The sequence below is a fragment of the Euprymna scolopes genome, chromosome 16 (genome assembly GCF_053919585.1).
Source record: "Euprymna scolopes isolate OS-2025 chromosome 16, ASM5391958v1, whole genome shotgun sequence".
NCBI classification, from domain to species: domain Eukaryota; kingdom Metazoa; phylum Mollusca; class Cephalopoda; order Sepiida; family Sepiolidae; genus Euprymna; species Euprymna scolopes.
The window spans coordinates 130,981,240-130,997,850 of NC_136497.1; the positions used below are offsets into that span (position 1 = coordinate 130,981,240).

At 35.9% G+C, this 16,611-nt stretch overlaps 1 protein-coding gene across 1 annotated transcript; it reads right to left on the reverse strand.

Moving 5' to 3' along the window:
• Positions 1–281: 281 nt before the first annotated feature.
• Positions 282–13,475, reverse strand: LOC145296086 (uncharacterized). Its single transcript, XM_080142225.1, has 2 exons — positions 13,412–13,475; positions 282–6,140 (listed from the first exon to the last, which is right to left on the reverse strand). The coding sequence occupies exon 2, from the start codon at positions 5,761–5,763 to the stop codon at positions 5,077–5,079; it is 687 nt and encodes a 228-aa protein (XP_079998351.1). The 5' UTR covers positions 5,764–6,140; positions 13,412–13,475; the 3' UTR covers positions 282–5,076.
• Positions 13,476–16,611: the final 3,136 nt, after the last annotated feature.

Genomic DNA, 16,611 nt, shown 5'->3' on the forward strand with positions numbered 1-16,611 from the left:
AGAAAAAGGAACAGCAAAAAAAAGATGACTTTTCTCGCAATACGTATGCACGCACACTAGAAGTGGCACGACCACATCCATAGACACATATAAGCATACATAGACAGACGATCATGGCTGCGCACACACGCATAGACATTAAAAGAGACACGTACGTAGTAATAATAATAATACACTCATATCAATAAAGAAAAACCAAGACAAAAAAACCTTCTCCTCCCCCTCCCAACTTTATTACACATGAAGATAAAAAAAAAGGAAGAAAAACCAAAAAGAACATATAATTTTGAGTAATTGAGTTTATATTATTAAAACCGTTGTCATTTGATATGGGTCGTACAATATGTAGGGACAAGTTTCCAACATTTTAAGGAGTCTTTAGACATTATTTCCAGCAGTCCTGAGTATGTGTGTGTGTGTGTGCTCCGCAGAACACAAATCGTTGTGACCTGAAGTAAACTTTTCACTTCAACAAAACATATCTTTTTTTTTTTTTTTTTTGTTTTTTTAGAAAGAAAAAAAAAGGCAACCTTTGGTTATATTAAACATATACAGCCTAATCACGTTGACACACCCATTCTCATTAACTCTCCAAAGTTAAGTAGCATTGAGCCTGGTCAATACCAAATGGGTAACCATTTGGTACTGACCAGCCACTGTATGTAGTAGGACATTGACACCTCTCTGCAAAAACTTAATGCCGTCATCTACCCCGACGGTGACATACATGGGAACCACTTGTGAATTTGATACTCTTATGAAACTTCCTTTTCTGGAAGAAGCCGGTTCAACATGTATAGGATGAGTGCCATTTTCATATGATATGGTATATTAAACAAATAGCATCTTTAATAGAATTCACAAAGACGTGTGTGCACATATCAATGAGGTGTGTGTATAGGACGATAAAATATATTCATATTTCACATTGATTACAATGATGAAGGCCAAAGGTACGGTTGAAAAATTTGTTTTGTAACAAAAAAAAAAAAAGTTGATTTTTTTTGTACAAAACCTTTTCTTTAAAATAGCATAAAAATTTTTTGTTACTTTTCGTATACACTTCTTAGACATTCTCACATACGCATTATACGAATGTTTAATTCGGCTTATCGAACTGTAGTTGCGTTTCAGTGATTAACAGGAAGCCAATATCTTCAGACAGCCTGATCTGGTAGCACCAGAAGTGCGAGAGACTAATGGCAGATGCACAAGCCCAGCTGTAGCAACAATACTCCATTCATGGGCGAATTGCCGCTTTATAGAAATAGGATGCTCTCTAACGCAAGTAATTTTCTAGCACGGCAGAGAAGGATGTTTCAATGAATTATTATGTCGAAATCGAATGGTCCGGCAACACCAAAGTCTGACAAAACCAAGAAAAAAATTGGAACAAACCAAGGGTGCCAGAAAATAAGTGTTATACCATAGTTATTTCCATAAAAGGTTTTGGACTAACTCCAAAATATTTCTATAGAAATCTAGGAATGCTGCAACAAGTTGCTGGTCAACATCTGAACCGATTTCTTCTTATACATTGCGATACTGGAATGCGTACTCGTGAAATATTGGTTACACCTGCATGGCTCCTGTTGCAATATGTACAAATATGCATTTTACTGCTGTCAGACAATTTGGAGTCGTGCATGCCAAGCAGATATCATTTTGAAAAGCTTTCGTCACATGACACGCACTTGAGGATTCCAGCGTTTCCAAATGTTTTTTTCAATGACCACACCATCGTTCAGTCTATTCATCAGATGCAGATTCAGACTAAACTCTTTACCACAGTGTTCGCAACTTGATCAAGCTGGCTGCACAATGTAACAGTAAAAATAAAAAGAACACACGTGCCCAGAGAAGCGGGCTTTCAAGACGTGTTGAAGACACGAGAGAGCGGAAATAGACGTGGCCCACAAGTGACAGGGAAAGACGTGTACTAAACATGGCCGGACAAAGATGGAGTACCACATGTTCGACACAGCAGTCTTTTCAAGCACATTGGAATACAAGAAGACTTTTGAACAAGAGATAAAATGTTATTCTGGAAGGGAAGTACCTGTCCGTCGTTTCGATTGGAGAAAAGTGAGTTGAATTCTTTCCTGGTCTTTGTTTTCTTGCGACTGTCTGTATACAACGTGTGGGTTTCGAGTGATGACATATAACGACTGTTACAGTCGCCAACGTATGTACGTTCGTGTTTGTTGCATTTTACATCAATCTATTTTAATATACTAGTTTCATTCATGCATGAACATTAAATGCTTAAGCTCCTAGCAATCTCTGATGGTTCAGAGACATAGTAGGTATATAACTAGTTATTTGGTTTAGAGACATGGTAGGTATATAACTAGTTATTTAGGGGCGAGTTGATGAATTATTACTATGGCGTAATCAGATGGTCGGGCAAAACGATTCGTCCAACAAGGCTCTACAACAAACCAAGATTGTCCGTAAATTTATGTTGCACCATAATTATTTCCGTAAAAGATTTTGAACCAATTCCAATCTCTGGTTCATCCCTGTAAAACATTCATAGCAAGAACTTTTACACTGCACCTGCTGGTGGTAGTTTTTCTACCACCACTGCAAAAAGTTTCCTTTCCTTATCCGTTATACCTAAAACTAAAATGGAATTTCGATTAAATAATTTCACTTCATTTACACATTTCCATTAAATGCTTTTTTCTTTTCAAATTTGAAAGTTTTAAGAAGTCCGCGGTGATTAAGAGACAGGGTGGAGCGTAGATGAAGTAATATGCAATTGGATGGTTTGACAAAACATTTAATCCGACAACGTTCTAGAATAAATCAAGGATGCCAAAAAAGAAAAAAAAAAGAAGAATCAGCATTAGGTCTGTACTAGCTGATTGGGTGTTCATCCATAAAAATGTACATGTATATATTAATTTCAAATGAATTAACAGGAAACGCAGGGATATACTCACATATTAGGCAAAAATGGGTATCTACATGATAAATTATAGAGTAGTTTTTAATTAAAAATATATATCCGTTTTATATTTTTCCCAATGGCTATTGATTATCATTTGGCGAAATGACAGACTGACTTATCTCCCCTGTTTGATGTTTATTCGCACTCTAGTCCATGACAAATTGGAAAAATATGATTGAATTTATTTATATATGTATAATTATTTCCACAGTCAAACGTTGCAGCTCACAAGAGCCATGGCAGCCAACAAACTGGAAGTTCAAAACTGGAGTTTCACCCACACTTGGGCTTATCAGTGAGATATATCCGAACTCAGGATTCGAAACCCGAACCTCTTGCATGTGAGGCAAGTACTCTGCTACATGAGCAAACGCGCAACACACAAGAAAGTCTATTAACAGACACAGATTAAGCAAACCGCGGCGAAATCCGACTATGGAATGGATCTACTTCATTTGGAACATGGGGTGTGGTCATCCAACCAGCTATAACCCAAACCGATGACTCATAAGTAGGAATTATATATGATTTTCAGAATGTGAGAGATTGTATATAATAAATTCCACACCCAAACAACGTCGAGTTTGGAATCCTGAGTTCGGATGTGTCTAACTGATGAGCCCAAATGAGGGCGAAACTCGAGTCTTGGACTTCCGGTTCGTTGACTGTCATGGCTCTTGTGAGCTGCGACATGTTTGGCTGCGGAATTTATTATATATATATATATATATATATATATATATTGGAGCAGAATTAGCAGTAACCGAAATGAGAAATAGAGCTTACCTCGGATAGGTCTGTTTTGGGTTGAGCGAAAGAGAGATTTCCAAGATGGCGTCCATGGGCTTTTATTAGCGTTTACCCAATGTGATTATCGTTGAATCACGTCTGCTCTTGCGAGATTATGCAAATATGTCATTCCCGGCCGCTATAAAGGCAGGACACTGGAAAGGAGAGGGGGCGTTCTGCACATTGTGTGTAGGTGATTCTGACGAGTAGATTGTGCTTGTTACGACCCACGTGTCTGCGAGAAGCGAGTTTTTGTTCCGTCTGTTTTTAGTTGTATTTTTTTTTGTTTTGCCTACTACAGTTTCATATATATATATATATATATATATATATACACACACACATAATTATAAAACTCTGTTTGTTTGCAAGTATGTGTGGACATGGCTCAGAGGATAAGGAATGAGTATGGACAGTTGTATGCTTTAGTTTCGATAGTAGCTGATGGCACCCAATACATATATACAGTGTAACTCAGATATAAGAGACTGCCCATACTGTCCCCGTGCTTCTCTTATATCCGGATTAGACGAATGTCCGGATTTCTTATATCCGGGTTATCCTGTGCATTACACAGGCTCTAGTTTGGACCAGAGAAAACCTCCCTTCTATCTGTTTTTCTTATATCCGGGTTACACTGTATATATTTTTTTTAGTTTTGATTTCACTACTATATATTAGGTTCAACATAATAATCGACAGACCATTGTCTCAGTAATAAAAGATATACATAATCTGCACAAATTAAAATATATTTAAGCATATCTTACAGCAGTATTCAATTAAAATTCTACTCAATAATTTTCCCTAATTTTTAGTATAAGACACCTGCGTTTTTTTCTGATAGTAAATTAATTTCCTGTTAATTAAATTGGAACCATTAAACTTCACTTATACATTTTTATGCACAAGCATCGCTGATCATGTTGATTTTTTTTTTTTAATTTTTAAAATGGATAAAAGAAAAAAAATGGATAAAAGAAAAAAAATGGATGAAAAGAAAAAGGGATGAAAGAAAAAAAAGGGATGAAAAAATGGATAAAAGAAAAAAATAGATGCAACAAAAATTGATAAAAGAAAAATAGACAAAAAATGAATGAAAAATGTATGAAAAAAAAATGTACGCAAAAAATGTATGAAGAAATGGATAAAAGAAAAAAGACAAAAAATGTATGAAAAAAAATGTATGAAAAAAGGGATTAAAAAAAATGAATTAAAAAACGGATAAAAGAAAAAAATCACATAAAAGTCTGCCAGATTAGATGGATGAAACTTCTTTGACTTTTCAAACATTTCTGAAGAAATCTACAAATGTGGTGACGAGTTGCTGGTCAACACTGGGTCGATTTCTCCTTGCCCATCGCAATACTGGAATGCGTACTCGTCAAGTGCTGGTTGCGCTCGCATTCGCTTGGATAGCTCTTGTTGCAATATATGCAAATATGCATTTTACTGCTGTCAGACCACGTCGCTTTGTGCAGATCAAGCAAGGATCGCTTTGAAAAGGTTTTGCCACATGACTCACACTTGATGACGCCACTAGAACCAGCATTTCCAGATGTTTTTTCGACATCCGCACCATGGGTCAGTCTGTGTTGATCAAGATGCAGTTTCAAGCTGAACTCTTTTCCGCAGTGTTCGCACACATGGAGCTTGCCGCCAACGTGTGTACGTTCGTGTTTGTCGAGGTGGTCTTTGCGGAAGAAGTCTTTCTCGCAGAATCTACAGTGATGGGGTTTAGTTCCGGAGTGCGTGATCTTGTGTCGGTCTAAATGGTCCTTGCGACAGTAGCCCTTGTCGCAAATCTCACACCTGTGTGGTCTGTCGCCAGAGTGGGTTAGCTTGTGACGATCGAGCCGATCCTTCCGGCAGTACCCCTTTCCACAGTGCTGGCACACGTGCGGCATGTCGGACGCTGGATCCAGATCTGGTTGATCAGAATTTAGGTCGATCATATTATTTTCAAATCTCTTTTGCTGGTATTCGAACAGGGGTTGGTTATTCAGAACTTGTGACATTCTTAACGGTGATAAGCTAATAAATAAAAGCAACTAGTGGCTACAGCATTGCACTGAAAGGTTTAAATAGATTCTATTCTTTAAATTTTTTGATTAATGATTCTTTCGGGGTTTTTTTTCTTTTGTGACTCTCAAATGAATAGAGTCAAGGAGAAAATAGAATCCTAGTTTATGCCTTTCTTTTTTCTTTTAATCAGTAAAGTAATTATTAAAGAGAGTTTATTTCAATCTATGGGTCAGAGTATTAGACTAAAGGTTTCAAGGTTTCTTTTTTTTTTTCTTTATCGATTTGTAAGAAAAGGTTTCTTTCAAGATGTTTGTTTCTTGCTGTGCGAGACTTTTCAGCATTTAATCCAAACCAATCATTTTAGAGCAACCTGAAAAATATAGAAAACGAAAAATAATTAAACAAAATTTGGGTGTTTGTGCAGAATAATCAGATTTGAAACCCAATGCATTTCAGGTGAAAACATTAAGTACTTACGTGTTATGTTTAAATTACTAAAAATTGTCTTTATTTATTACTAGTGAGGGGTACCCGGCGTTGCCCCGGGGGTTTTCGGGGTATGTGAAAAAAACCCGAAAATGTGAAGAAAAAAAAACAGGTGCCCGTGAAAAAAAAAAACGAAGCCTTCACGACGCGCAGTTGGAAAATAGTAAAGTGTTAAAAAAACAGGTGCACATTTTTGATTGACGTGACGGCGATAGGTATTCAGCAGTAAGCATTTTGTGCGGGACAGTTTTGAATGAGGTGAATAAATCGGTTTGTTTGTTTTTAAAAACCCGCTCCCTGTTTATTAGGAGGAGCGAAATGAAAGCTACAGTCTGATATGACGAAGTCGACATTGAAGAAACGTTACTTATGTTATGTAATGGATGGCTGGGACCATCTGATACATAACTGAAAATAAAAAAAACTTCTTTAAAAAAAATAATAAAAGATTTGAAAGGTGGACATCGAATAATCGATTGTCCACCAGTCGAAGCGGCAAATATAATTACGTCGTAAACAGAGAAATCGGACGACGATGTTTTTGTTTACAAAAGTGAAGGTTTGTGGGGAGACGCATTTTTGGCTGAAACGTGACATTCCTTGCACTATAATGGAGGAGTCGGAATGTCATGTGAAGCTGGCACGAGGTTGGCGACGCACGTGTATAAACAAATTCAATAGTCGGTCAGCTGAAGAGAAATGGGTTACAGTGTCTCTGGGCCAGATGCAGCAATGCATTTGTCAACAAAAACTGAAAACGTGACCAGGAAATGCGTGATCCATTATCGATAACAGAGTTGATCGACCAGGGGAATGGAAAATTACTGAGCAAAAACTCATGCCAATATAAGGACGTGAATTTTGGAGTCCAAGAGAAGAAAGGAGCGGAGACGTGCGTTGTCGAGAGCATAACATCTTTCCCCACCCCTCTCCATCACTGAATGACAGAAGTAAGCTGCACCGTTAAACTGTGAACTGTTAAAAATCTTTATGTACAGAACGAGAAAAATATTTCTAACACAAAATATATTTTTATACAAAAAGCCAGCGTGTCTTACGTCTTAATTGGGGTGCTGAGTTACGTCTGATTTTGTGTGCATGTTAATTTTGTTTCAGCCGGCAACGTTGTTATGACAAGCGGTTGACAGCTAACAGCAAGTAAGAGAAAAAAATGCACGGTCAAGGGGGAAATAACTCTGCTGTCTTCGCAGTTACCATGACAACCAAAGTCCTAAACAAACTAGACGATCAATAAAAGTCGGCTGCTAGGTTTTGTTGCAGCGGGGAACTTACTAACTACGACCGTTCCCAACCTGGGGTCCTGCGCAACGTAACACTTAGCTCTCTTGAGACAACTGGCTTTCGGCCTGTGATTAGAGTCGAGTTTCGCTTTTTTTTATACCGAAAACCGAATGTAACGCGTGCCGATGCGGGAAATGTCGAATAATTAACGTTTGAAAGTCAATAAAATTAAATAGACAGGCGAGCTCCATGGGTAACTCTGAGATATTACAATTTATAGATGATATAAAAAGTTTTAAGAAGTTGTGAACCGAGCAAGCGCTTCTCTGAAAGAAGCCTTTTGTGGACACTGAGGAAAAGCGTACATACATACATACATACATACATACATACATTTTTGCTTTTATATATATATAGATTATTATATTGTACCTAATATATAGTAGTGATTTCAAAAGTAAAAACAAAAATGACTTGGGTGCCATCAGCTAGAACTGAAACCAAAACATTCAGCCCTCAAGCAATATTTGCTACCATACAACTTAAGGACACATGCATATCAGAATTATGACTAGGAAAGCCGGGCACCCGTCTGTTAATTGGAAATAAATATTTACTGACTGAGATTGTCGGACTGACTTCCTCATCTTGGTTGTTATAGTCACAACGTTTCGGCCGTTTTGCCCTCCGGCCTTCTTCAGGTGTTTTGTATCGAACTGGGGAACCGTTTGTTAGGAGTCTCGAACCCAAACCTTTATTATTATTACGGGGGGTACCGTGTTCGGACTCCAGCTAAGCTCTGGGACATAGTTGCTGATTCTCTGTTTTGAATGTTACTTTTCACTGCCTTCGTTCAGGATTGAACTCAGCACCTTTGGGTAACTGTAAACTTTGATACAATGTCTAGGACCACTCGGCCATATGTCACTAGGACACAGCCTAGCTGGAGTCCGAACACGGTACCCCCGTAATAATAATAAAGGACTGTTATTGTAAATAAGTTTTTGTTATTTTTTAAATTTAAAAAAGGGTTGTTATTTTTTAAATTTAAAAAAAAAAAATTTTTTATAATTACATAAACATATATTTCTTATAAAATTTCAAATAAAACAATAACTTATTATTTGCCTTGTCACCGCTTCTGGTAGCGTTACACTGAAAATTAGGAAGTATGTTAGCTGACTATAACTTTGAAAATATTTTGAGTACACATGTTTCTGTGAAAACTTCCTTGCTTTGGTAAGTGAGGAGGAAAAAATATCCAAACGAAAGGGAGAAAGAAAGACAGTAAGCGATTGGAGTCATTTGTTTTTTAGCGTTTGTACAGATCGCTTTGCCAGAGAATCAACTGTATGCAACATTTATAAAACTTATCAAATTTCATGCGAATCGAAAATAGTTGAATTTTCAAATGGGAAAGGACTTGTCCTGCCTTGATAGAGTTCAAAATAGACTTCGTAGCCTCGTAGGAGATGTCCTTTTCTCTTCCCTGCAGCCTCTATCTCACAGAAGAGATGTTACGAGTTTGTCTCTGATGTATCGTTATTTTCATGGAAAGTGTTCGACTGAGCTTCAGTCTATGGTCCCCCATCGCCTAACTTTCACAAGAAACACTCAAGCTGAAAACACTATCAATAATTCCCCCCACTCTTTATCTGTACCTAAACCTAAACGTAGATTCCATGAACAAAGCTTCTTTCTTAGAACTGCATGCCTGTGGAATTGTCTTCTGTTTTCCTGCTTTCCGGCTGACTACAATATGGTTGTGTTCAAGTCTAACGTAAACAAGTTCTTGATGAGCCGTTCCATATAAGTTATCAAATTTACCGAATTTTCATTACTAATGATGACTATATTGTCCAATTTCTACTGTACACTCTTTAACCCTTATCCTTGAGTGGCCTCTTGGCCTTGATAATGTGGTGATGCATATGTAAAAAAAAAAAAAGGTCTGGTAATCAGACAGCATGAATAGATAGATGTTGCCAAGTTTGCTGCAAAAAAGGTAGACGTTCTACAGGGCTTTACGTTGCAAGTGAAAGTTACATTTGTACGTAATGTGTCTACATTGCGACTAGGAATAATAAAACGCTTATCTTTTGGTGATTGTGTTTTTTCACCAACAATCTTCCAAAGCTTTCTAACCCTATCAGACCTGAGCTACTGAACCTAATTTGCCGCTGTACCATGCCTCCTGGGCAAAATTTGGAAATCCAAATCCAGAGCTACAAAATTGCAACTCCATTCCTCATCAACCACTCCAGAATCTCTCCTACCACCTGGCTGAGTGATACGATCCCTACTTTGAACATTCGATTTTTATCTAGGCTCACTTGCTTCATCAGAATTATCATCACTTTCTCCTTCATCGATATATTCATCATCACTAGCATTAATTGATTCAGAAACAGACTCCTGGCCAAATTAGCCTTCGTCTGAATCAGAATTTGTCACCATGAAAACTCTCACTCGTTTACCTGTCAAAGTGCTTGATTCATCCCAACTCGCTTCATGGCTACTTTAATCTACAAAACAACTCACAACTCCGCCAAAACAAAGGAAACCATTTGCAGAACATAAGGCTTGCACTAAATTGAGGCAATTTAGTAGCTATTTTTAGCTCTCTAACAACACAGAAACGTGGTCGGAAAATACCGGTATATCAGTAACTTGGACTGGTAGCATTAAACGAGCAAAGTCAAATTATTTAAATAAGTTTAATAGAACAATATACTCTTATTATCTGGGGCAAAAATAATGTTTATATATATATATATATATATATATATAGTTGAACGTCAAAAAACAATCTGATATTTTTTAACAGTTGTTCAAACAAATCTGAAAAAATTTGAATTTTCATACTTTCAAGTTTCAACATAAAATATGGTGCACATTTAGAATTATTTTAAAAAAAACATACAGAAAAATGTTTATGATGTACGTACTCATCATGGAACGAAGATGTCATATTCCAAAAATCATGTAGATTTGGCTCGTAACTTTCTTTTATTTGGCTAGGAAACAAAAATCCTTAGTTTTAAAAGGTCAACTAAAGATGGGGCCATGCTCTACGAAGCTAAAAATGTTCTCACAATTGATAGTATCCTATATATATTTTTTTAAACGTTATTTCACCCCAAACAAGGCACAAGGCCACTTAGTTGTGAGGAGCTGCTATTTGGGACCAGATTTACAAGGATACTATTTAGGGAGTTGAGTAGCAAAATATCTGTTTACATTACACATGAATTTTTGCAAGTCAGTACTGTCAGGGAAGCAGGGGCCAGAGAGGGAATTCCAAAGTGCAGCAGTCAGAGGGAAAAAACTATTCAAGTAGAAGGCTTTACGGCATCTAGTGATCTCAGTGTAGGCGTGGGATTTTGCTGCTTGTTGGGGATAGTCGTTGAGGGGATACTAATGCTTAGAATTTGTTAGAGCAGTTGCCATTGAAATTCTTGTAAAACAGGCATAAGGGAGGTCATTTATAAATATCAGGAACAATGAAGGGCCAAGAATTGGCCCCTGTGGCACACACGCATTTATAACATGTTGTTTTGATATACGATCATCTAGGATAACATGAATTTTTCTCTTATCCAAAGATTTGATTATGTTAAGTATTACCATATAATTTAATTTTCATGAGAAAACCATCATGCCAAACCCTATCAAAATTCTTAGATATATCTAGAGCTACTGACCTAGCTTCTCCTGCCTTATCCAGTGCTTGGTATATATGTTCGGTGATTACAGTTAGGATATCTGCAGTAGAATGGGCTTGCCTAAATCCATATTGTTGATCAGATAAAAGTTTATTGTCTGTGAAGTGGCAGACTAGTGATTGATTAATCAATGACGCAAAGATTTTTGTTAGAAACCCACTCAATATATGTTACTTTAACATAGGTTGATAGATGTTTGGTGGGTTTCTAATAGTATTTTGTATAGTGTTTTAATTTTAACTCATTTTCCCAAACTTACGTATTCAACACAGAGTCCGCCACCATTTGCATTCTTCAAATACATCGGTAAACATTGCATGTTTTTCGAGCCGAATAAACATGTTACATTAAATAAAAACACTAAAAAATTATTCAGTTAGGTAGAAAAATAACTTATCTTGCCTTAGATAACATTTATTTGCTATATATTTGTTTTTTGACAACTTTCTCGAATCTACGTGTATACAAACCCAACTTTTTTTCCAATATTTTCATTTTTTTAATGTCTTGATTAAACTGTACAAGTACCGAGATTTTTTTTTACAAAATTTGTTAATTTTTAAGGTCGCTTTAAATTTAAATTTGTTTTGGTACTTATGCACCTATGTTACCGTACTGAAATAACGTTATTTAGAAAGCCATTCTTAACACGAGAAAGGCAGGGTGTTTTGCAACTATTCTGTCCTTTCACCTAACAATTTAATAAAAAAAGATATTGTAAAACTTCAATTTAACTTGAAAATACTATTTTAAAAAATAGCGCGGTAACATAAGTGAATAATCACCTATTTTTTATTGAAAAAGAAAAAAATAGAATAAAAGGTATTTTTTTAGATTAGGTCCACCCCCACAATTTTCTTTTAAATGACGACTTTTATAAGTTTTCTACTATGCTGAATACGGAAATCGCATTGAAATTCTGCAGAAATAAGTAGTTATCGAGATATAAAACGTTGTATTATGCATTGTATTCTTTAGCGGCCATCGTTTTTACGCGCGTGCGCGCCATAAACAAATCTACGCGCGTAACAAAGATGGCCGCCAAAGAATACAATGCATAATACAACTTTGTATATCTCGATAACTAATTATTTCTGCAAAATTTCAAGGCGATTTTCGTATTCAGCAATTCAGCATGGCCGTAAACTTTTAAAAGTCGGCATTTAAAAGAAAATTGTGGAGGTAGACCTAATCTGAAAATTTACTGAATAAAAAATGACTTTTGAATAAATACGTATTTATTTCGTTTTTACTGTGCTTATTGAAATTTTGAAAAACAAAAATAATTAAACATTTATTTTTGTTTAAAATAAAATAAAAATCGGGAACTTATGCAGCTTACGAACCAACCATGCTGAAAAATAATAATAACGTATTTAGAAAGTTATTCTTAATATGAGGTGGGGGAGGGGGGGTTTAATTAATTAATCTTTTTCGCCTAATAATTTAATAAACGAAAGATACCGTTAAAATTGAATTTAATTTGGAAATTACATCTAAAATTAATAAATAAAAAATATAGTATTGTCTGTAAACGCACAAACATAGAAATCTAATTAGGTTTAAAATGAAAATAAAAAAATTCTGAATAAAATTTATGAAATTTTTAGAATTAAAAAAAAAAAATTTAAATAGAGTTTAGTTATTTTTTTGTGTGAAAATAATTAACTTTAAATTGAAACAAAAACAATTTTATAATAAAAAGGATTATTTGTTTTTATTAGTTTAAACAAAAGACGATTTAGAACAAAGATGTTTTAAGACATTTAAATTACAAACAATAAAATAAACAATTAATATTAAACGTTTAACTATACTTATTTGATTAAATTTAAAAAAAAGAAAGAAAAGACAGAAATAATAATAATACAAATGGGTTTAAAAATAAATAAAATTATTAAATTAATTTCAAAGAAATCGAGATTTTTTTTTTCGCTCTAATTTAAAACAAACAACAAAAAAAACAAAACGACGACTTTTTGGAAATTGTTTTATAAAAAAAAAAAACTTTTTTTGTTTGTTCCATGTATGTAAAAAAAGAAAAACAAAAGAATCCCGGCCCCCCACGAGATGTGACAAACAAGTACGTAGATATTAATATGTAAATAAATAAAGAAAAACAAGAAAGAATGAAGAAACAAAAGTTTGTTGATATGCCGGGAGAAAAAAAAAAAGCGGATAAACGTACCTTTTCACGTTTTTGCTCTTAAAATAAAATAACAATATGGCGTCACAGCTACTTCCGTTTCCGGTTGCGTGCATATGTGTGTGTATGTGTTTTTGTTTATGCGTATGTGTTTAATTGTGTGAACGAACGGGTGTGTATGGTTCTTTAGTTCTGTGTGTGTGTATGAGGCTATGTGTGTTTGTTTCATTCTTTGGTTTCATTTTAATTCGGTCGAAGTTCTCAGAAAACAAGGGGCCCCCCTTCCTGAGGCTAACACTTAATCTCTTTATGTGTAACATAGATGCTCAGGATTTGTTTTACAATCTACAGTGATTCGAAAAAGTAGTCAAAAATTCAAATATATAACAAATAAATATCATCAAAGTCAAGATATCTTCTACCTTGCTGGAAAAGTTTTTTTTGTGTGGTTTTACTTACTTTAAAACGTTTATTCGGTTCGAAAACATGTGTCTGGCGACGAGCGTCACATGAAAACAAGAAAAATGGTCGCGATTTGGCTTCTAAATATTCATATAAATGTTTTTAAAATTACTTAAAAATAAAAAAAATTATACAAAATACTGTTAGAAATCCATTTGGGAGTCAGGTCGTGGCCATTTTTCTTGTTCTCACGTAACGCTAGTAGGCAGTATATGTTTTTTTAACAAAATAAACGTTTTAGAGTGAGTAAAACCACTAAAAACTTTTCCAGGTAGGTAGAAGAGTAACTTATCTTGCCCTTAATAACATTCATTTGTTACATACAGTGTAACCCTGATATAAGAGACCCGAATATAAGAAAAACGGATTTAAAAAAAAAATTTTTTTACATGGAAGTCACCACTTATCAAGGCCCGGAAGCCACGCGAGGATAGGGGTTATTGCATGTGTAGCAATCAATAAGGTAGTATCGTAGTAATTGTTAGTATTGGAGATTTGATAAAGTGTCTTACTTAAGGGGGCGGTTCATCAGGAATTTGTTTATGTTGGACTTGAAGACATCCAAGTTGTAGTCAGGTGGGAAACAGGCAGACGGAAGAGAGTTTTTAGAGAGTTGAGTTAGTGCTCTTCGGGCACTCCCTAATAAAATAAATAATTCGACACAAGCTACTGAATAAACGAACAAACAACTTCGTAAAACTTAACAAAGAAAAGGTTTATTGAAGCGAGTCAGGGTAAGATGCCAAAAAGATATAACTCGGATAAAAATTGTCTGCCTTTGCCCGGTAGTTATTCCCAAGTGGGAATCGTCGATACCGTTGTAGGCAGAGAGAGAGAGAGAGAGAGAGAGAGGAAACAGGTCCGCTCTCTTGGGCGTTTGGCTGGAAAAAGAAGGAGTTTTTCTCGTCCGGAACGGAAGCAGTTAGAGTTCCTTGGGGGGGGGGGTAAGGAAAGTTCCTGCGCTATGCCTCTGATTGGTCAGTATGTGCCATATCACACAGTCAGGGGAGGCACTGACGCACAAGAAAAAGAGTTCTATTTGTTTCTGCTACAAGTTCCACTGGCGTGCACTTCTAAAAAACAAAATAGACGATGTGTTGCAGGCAAGATGAGAGAAAGAGAGTCAAGCAATGTTCCTCGGTGTGTGATACAGCCTGTTGTGTGTGCTACTGTATTCGCTCTGCATGCGTGCTACCCGCGTTCTCTTTTTGTCTACAGAATGATGTTCTAGTGGCCAGCATTGTTTTTGGCAGCGGAAAATATGCACACATTTTTCTAATCCCGATTCCGATACCTTAAAATGTTCTGATTTTCTCGATTCCGATTAATCGTCCCAACACTAATATTCATCCTTTTCGGGATTTTAATGACAAATCCAGTAATTTATGCCCCAAGTTCTTTATATCTTCAAATATTTATTCATGGAGTTTGGTTTGATTGTTTTGTTTTACAGCATATTAAATCTTCTCAAATTTATATAATGCAGAATCCAATCATTTTGGAAATAAGCCTTTATGCTTCAAGTTCTAGATGTGTCCAAATATTTATTCACAGTATTTGGTTTAGTTGTTTTGTAGAGGAAAATTACTTTTTTATTTTTTTACTTGCAAAGCATGACAGAGTTTTTCTAAAGCAAATGAAAAAAAATAACATTAATGTTAGATGCAGATGTTAGGTCAGGAAGCCAGTATCTTCAAACAGCCTGATCTGGTAGCACCATGAGAAAATAGATAGAGGAAAAAAGAAACCTAATGGTAAAAGGATTGGTTGGTTGTTTTTTAACGGCATTTTAACTAATTTAATGTCATGAAAGGTTATTTACTGTAGATTCTTATGTATACGTTGTTTGCAGATGTAGGGCTGAGAGGCGATGTGAAGGAGCCAATTAACCGTACAACTAATACAGTAGACACAACTATACAATGATAAAGAGCATGTGGTACAATGGGGAAAGAGGTGGCTGGTTACTTTTAATGCATCTAAAACCAAGCTTCTATCTTTACATCATCAACGTTCTGATCCCCATCTGGTATCAATTGAAGTGAAAGGCTCTTGCCTTGGGGAACTCCATGTTTTGACTAGCTTCTGAGTTTCACCTTTACTCCTGATCCAAAATGGAATACATACATACAAATCTGTTGCCAAGGTTGTTGGAAAAATTATGGGATCCTTCTATCGATTAAGTAGATATCTATCTGCTGATGCAATACTCTACCTATATAAGAGCCAGGTACGTCCAAGGATGGAGTACTGCTGTCACATCTGGACAGGAGCTGCTAAGAAGACCTTATCTTGCCTTGACAAAGTTCAGAATAGACTTCGTAGCCTAGTGGGGGATGCGCGTTTGTCTTCCCTGCAACCTCTTTTTCACAGGAGAGACGTTGCAAGCCTGTCTTTATTTTATTGTTATTTTCATGGCAAGTGCTCATCTGAGCTCCACTCTATGGTCCCCCTTCGCCAAACATTCACGAGAAACACTCGTTTGGCTGAAAACACTATCAATAATTTCCCCCCTCTTTATCTGGGCCTAAACCTAAACGTAGATTCCATGAATAAAGCTTCTTTCTTAGAACTGCACATCTGTAGAACTCTCTTCCGTTTACCTGCCTTCCAGCTGACTACAATATGGCTGTCTTCAAGTCGAATGTAAACAAGTTCTTGATGAGCCGTTACCCTTAAGTAATCAAATTTTACCAAATTTACACTTCTAATGATTACTATGATATTGATCTTTTGACCACTGTACATTCTTTAACCTTTATCCTCCAGTGGTCTCTGGG

What these genes read in the sequence shown, in the direction of transcription:
- LOC145296086 (XM_080142225.1), bottom strand. Translation starts at nt 5,763, where the DNA reads ATGTCACAAGTTCTGAATAACCAACCCCTGTTCGAATACCAGCAAAAG.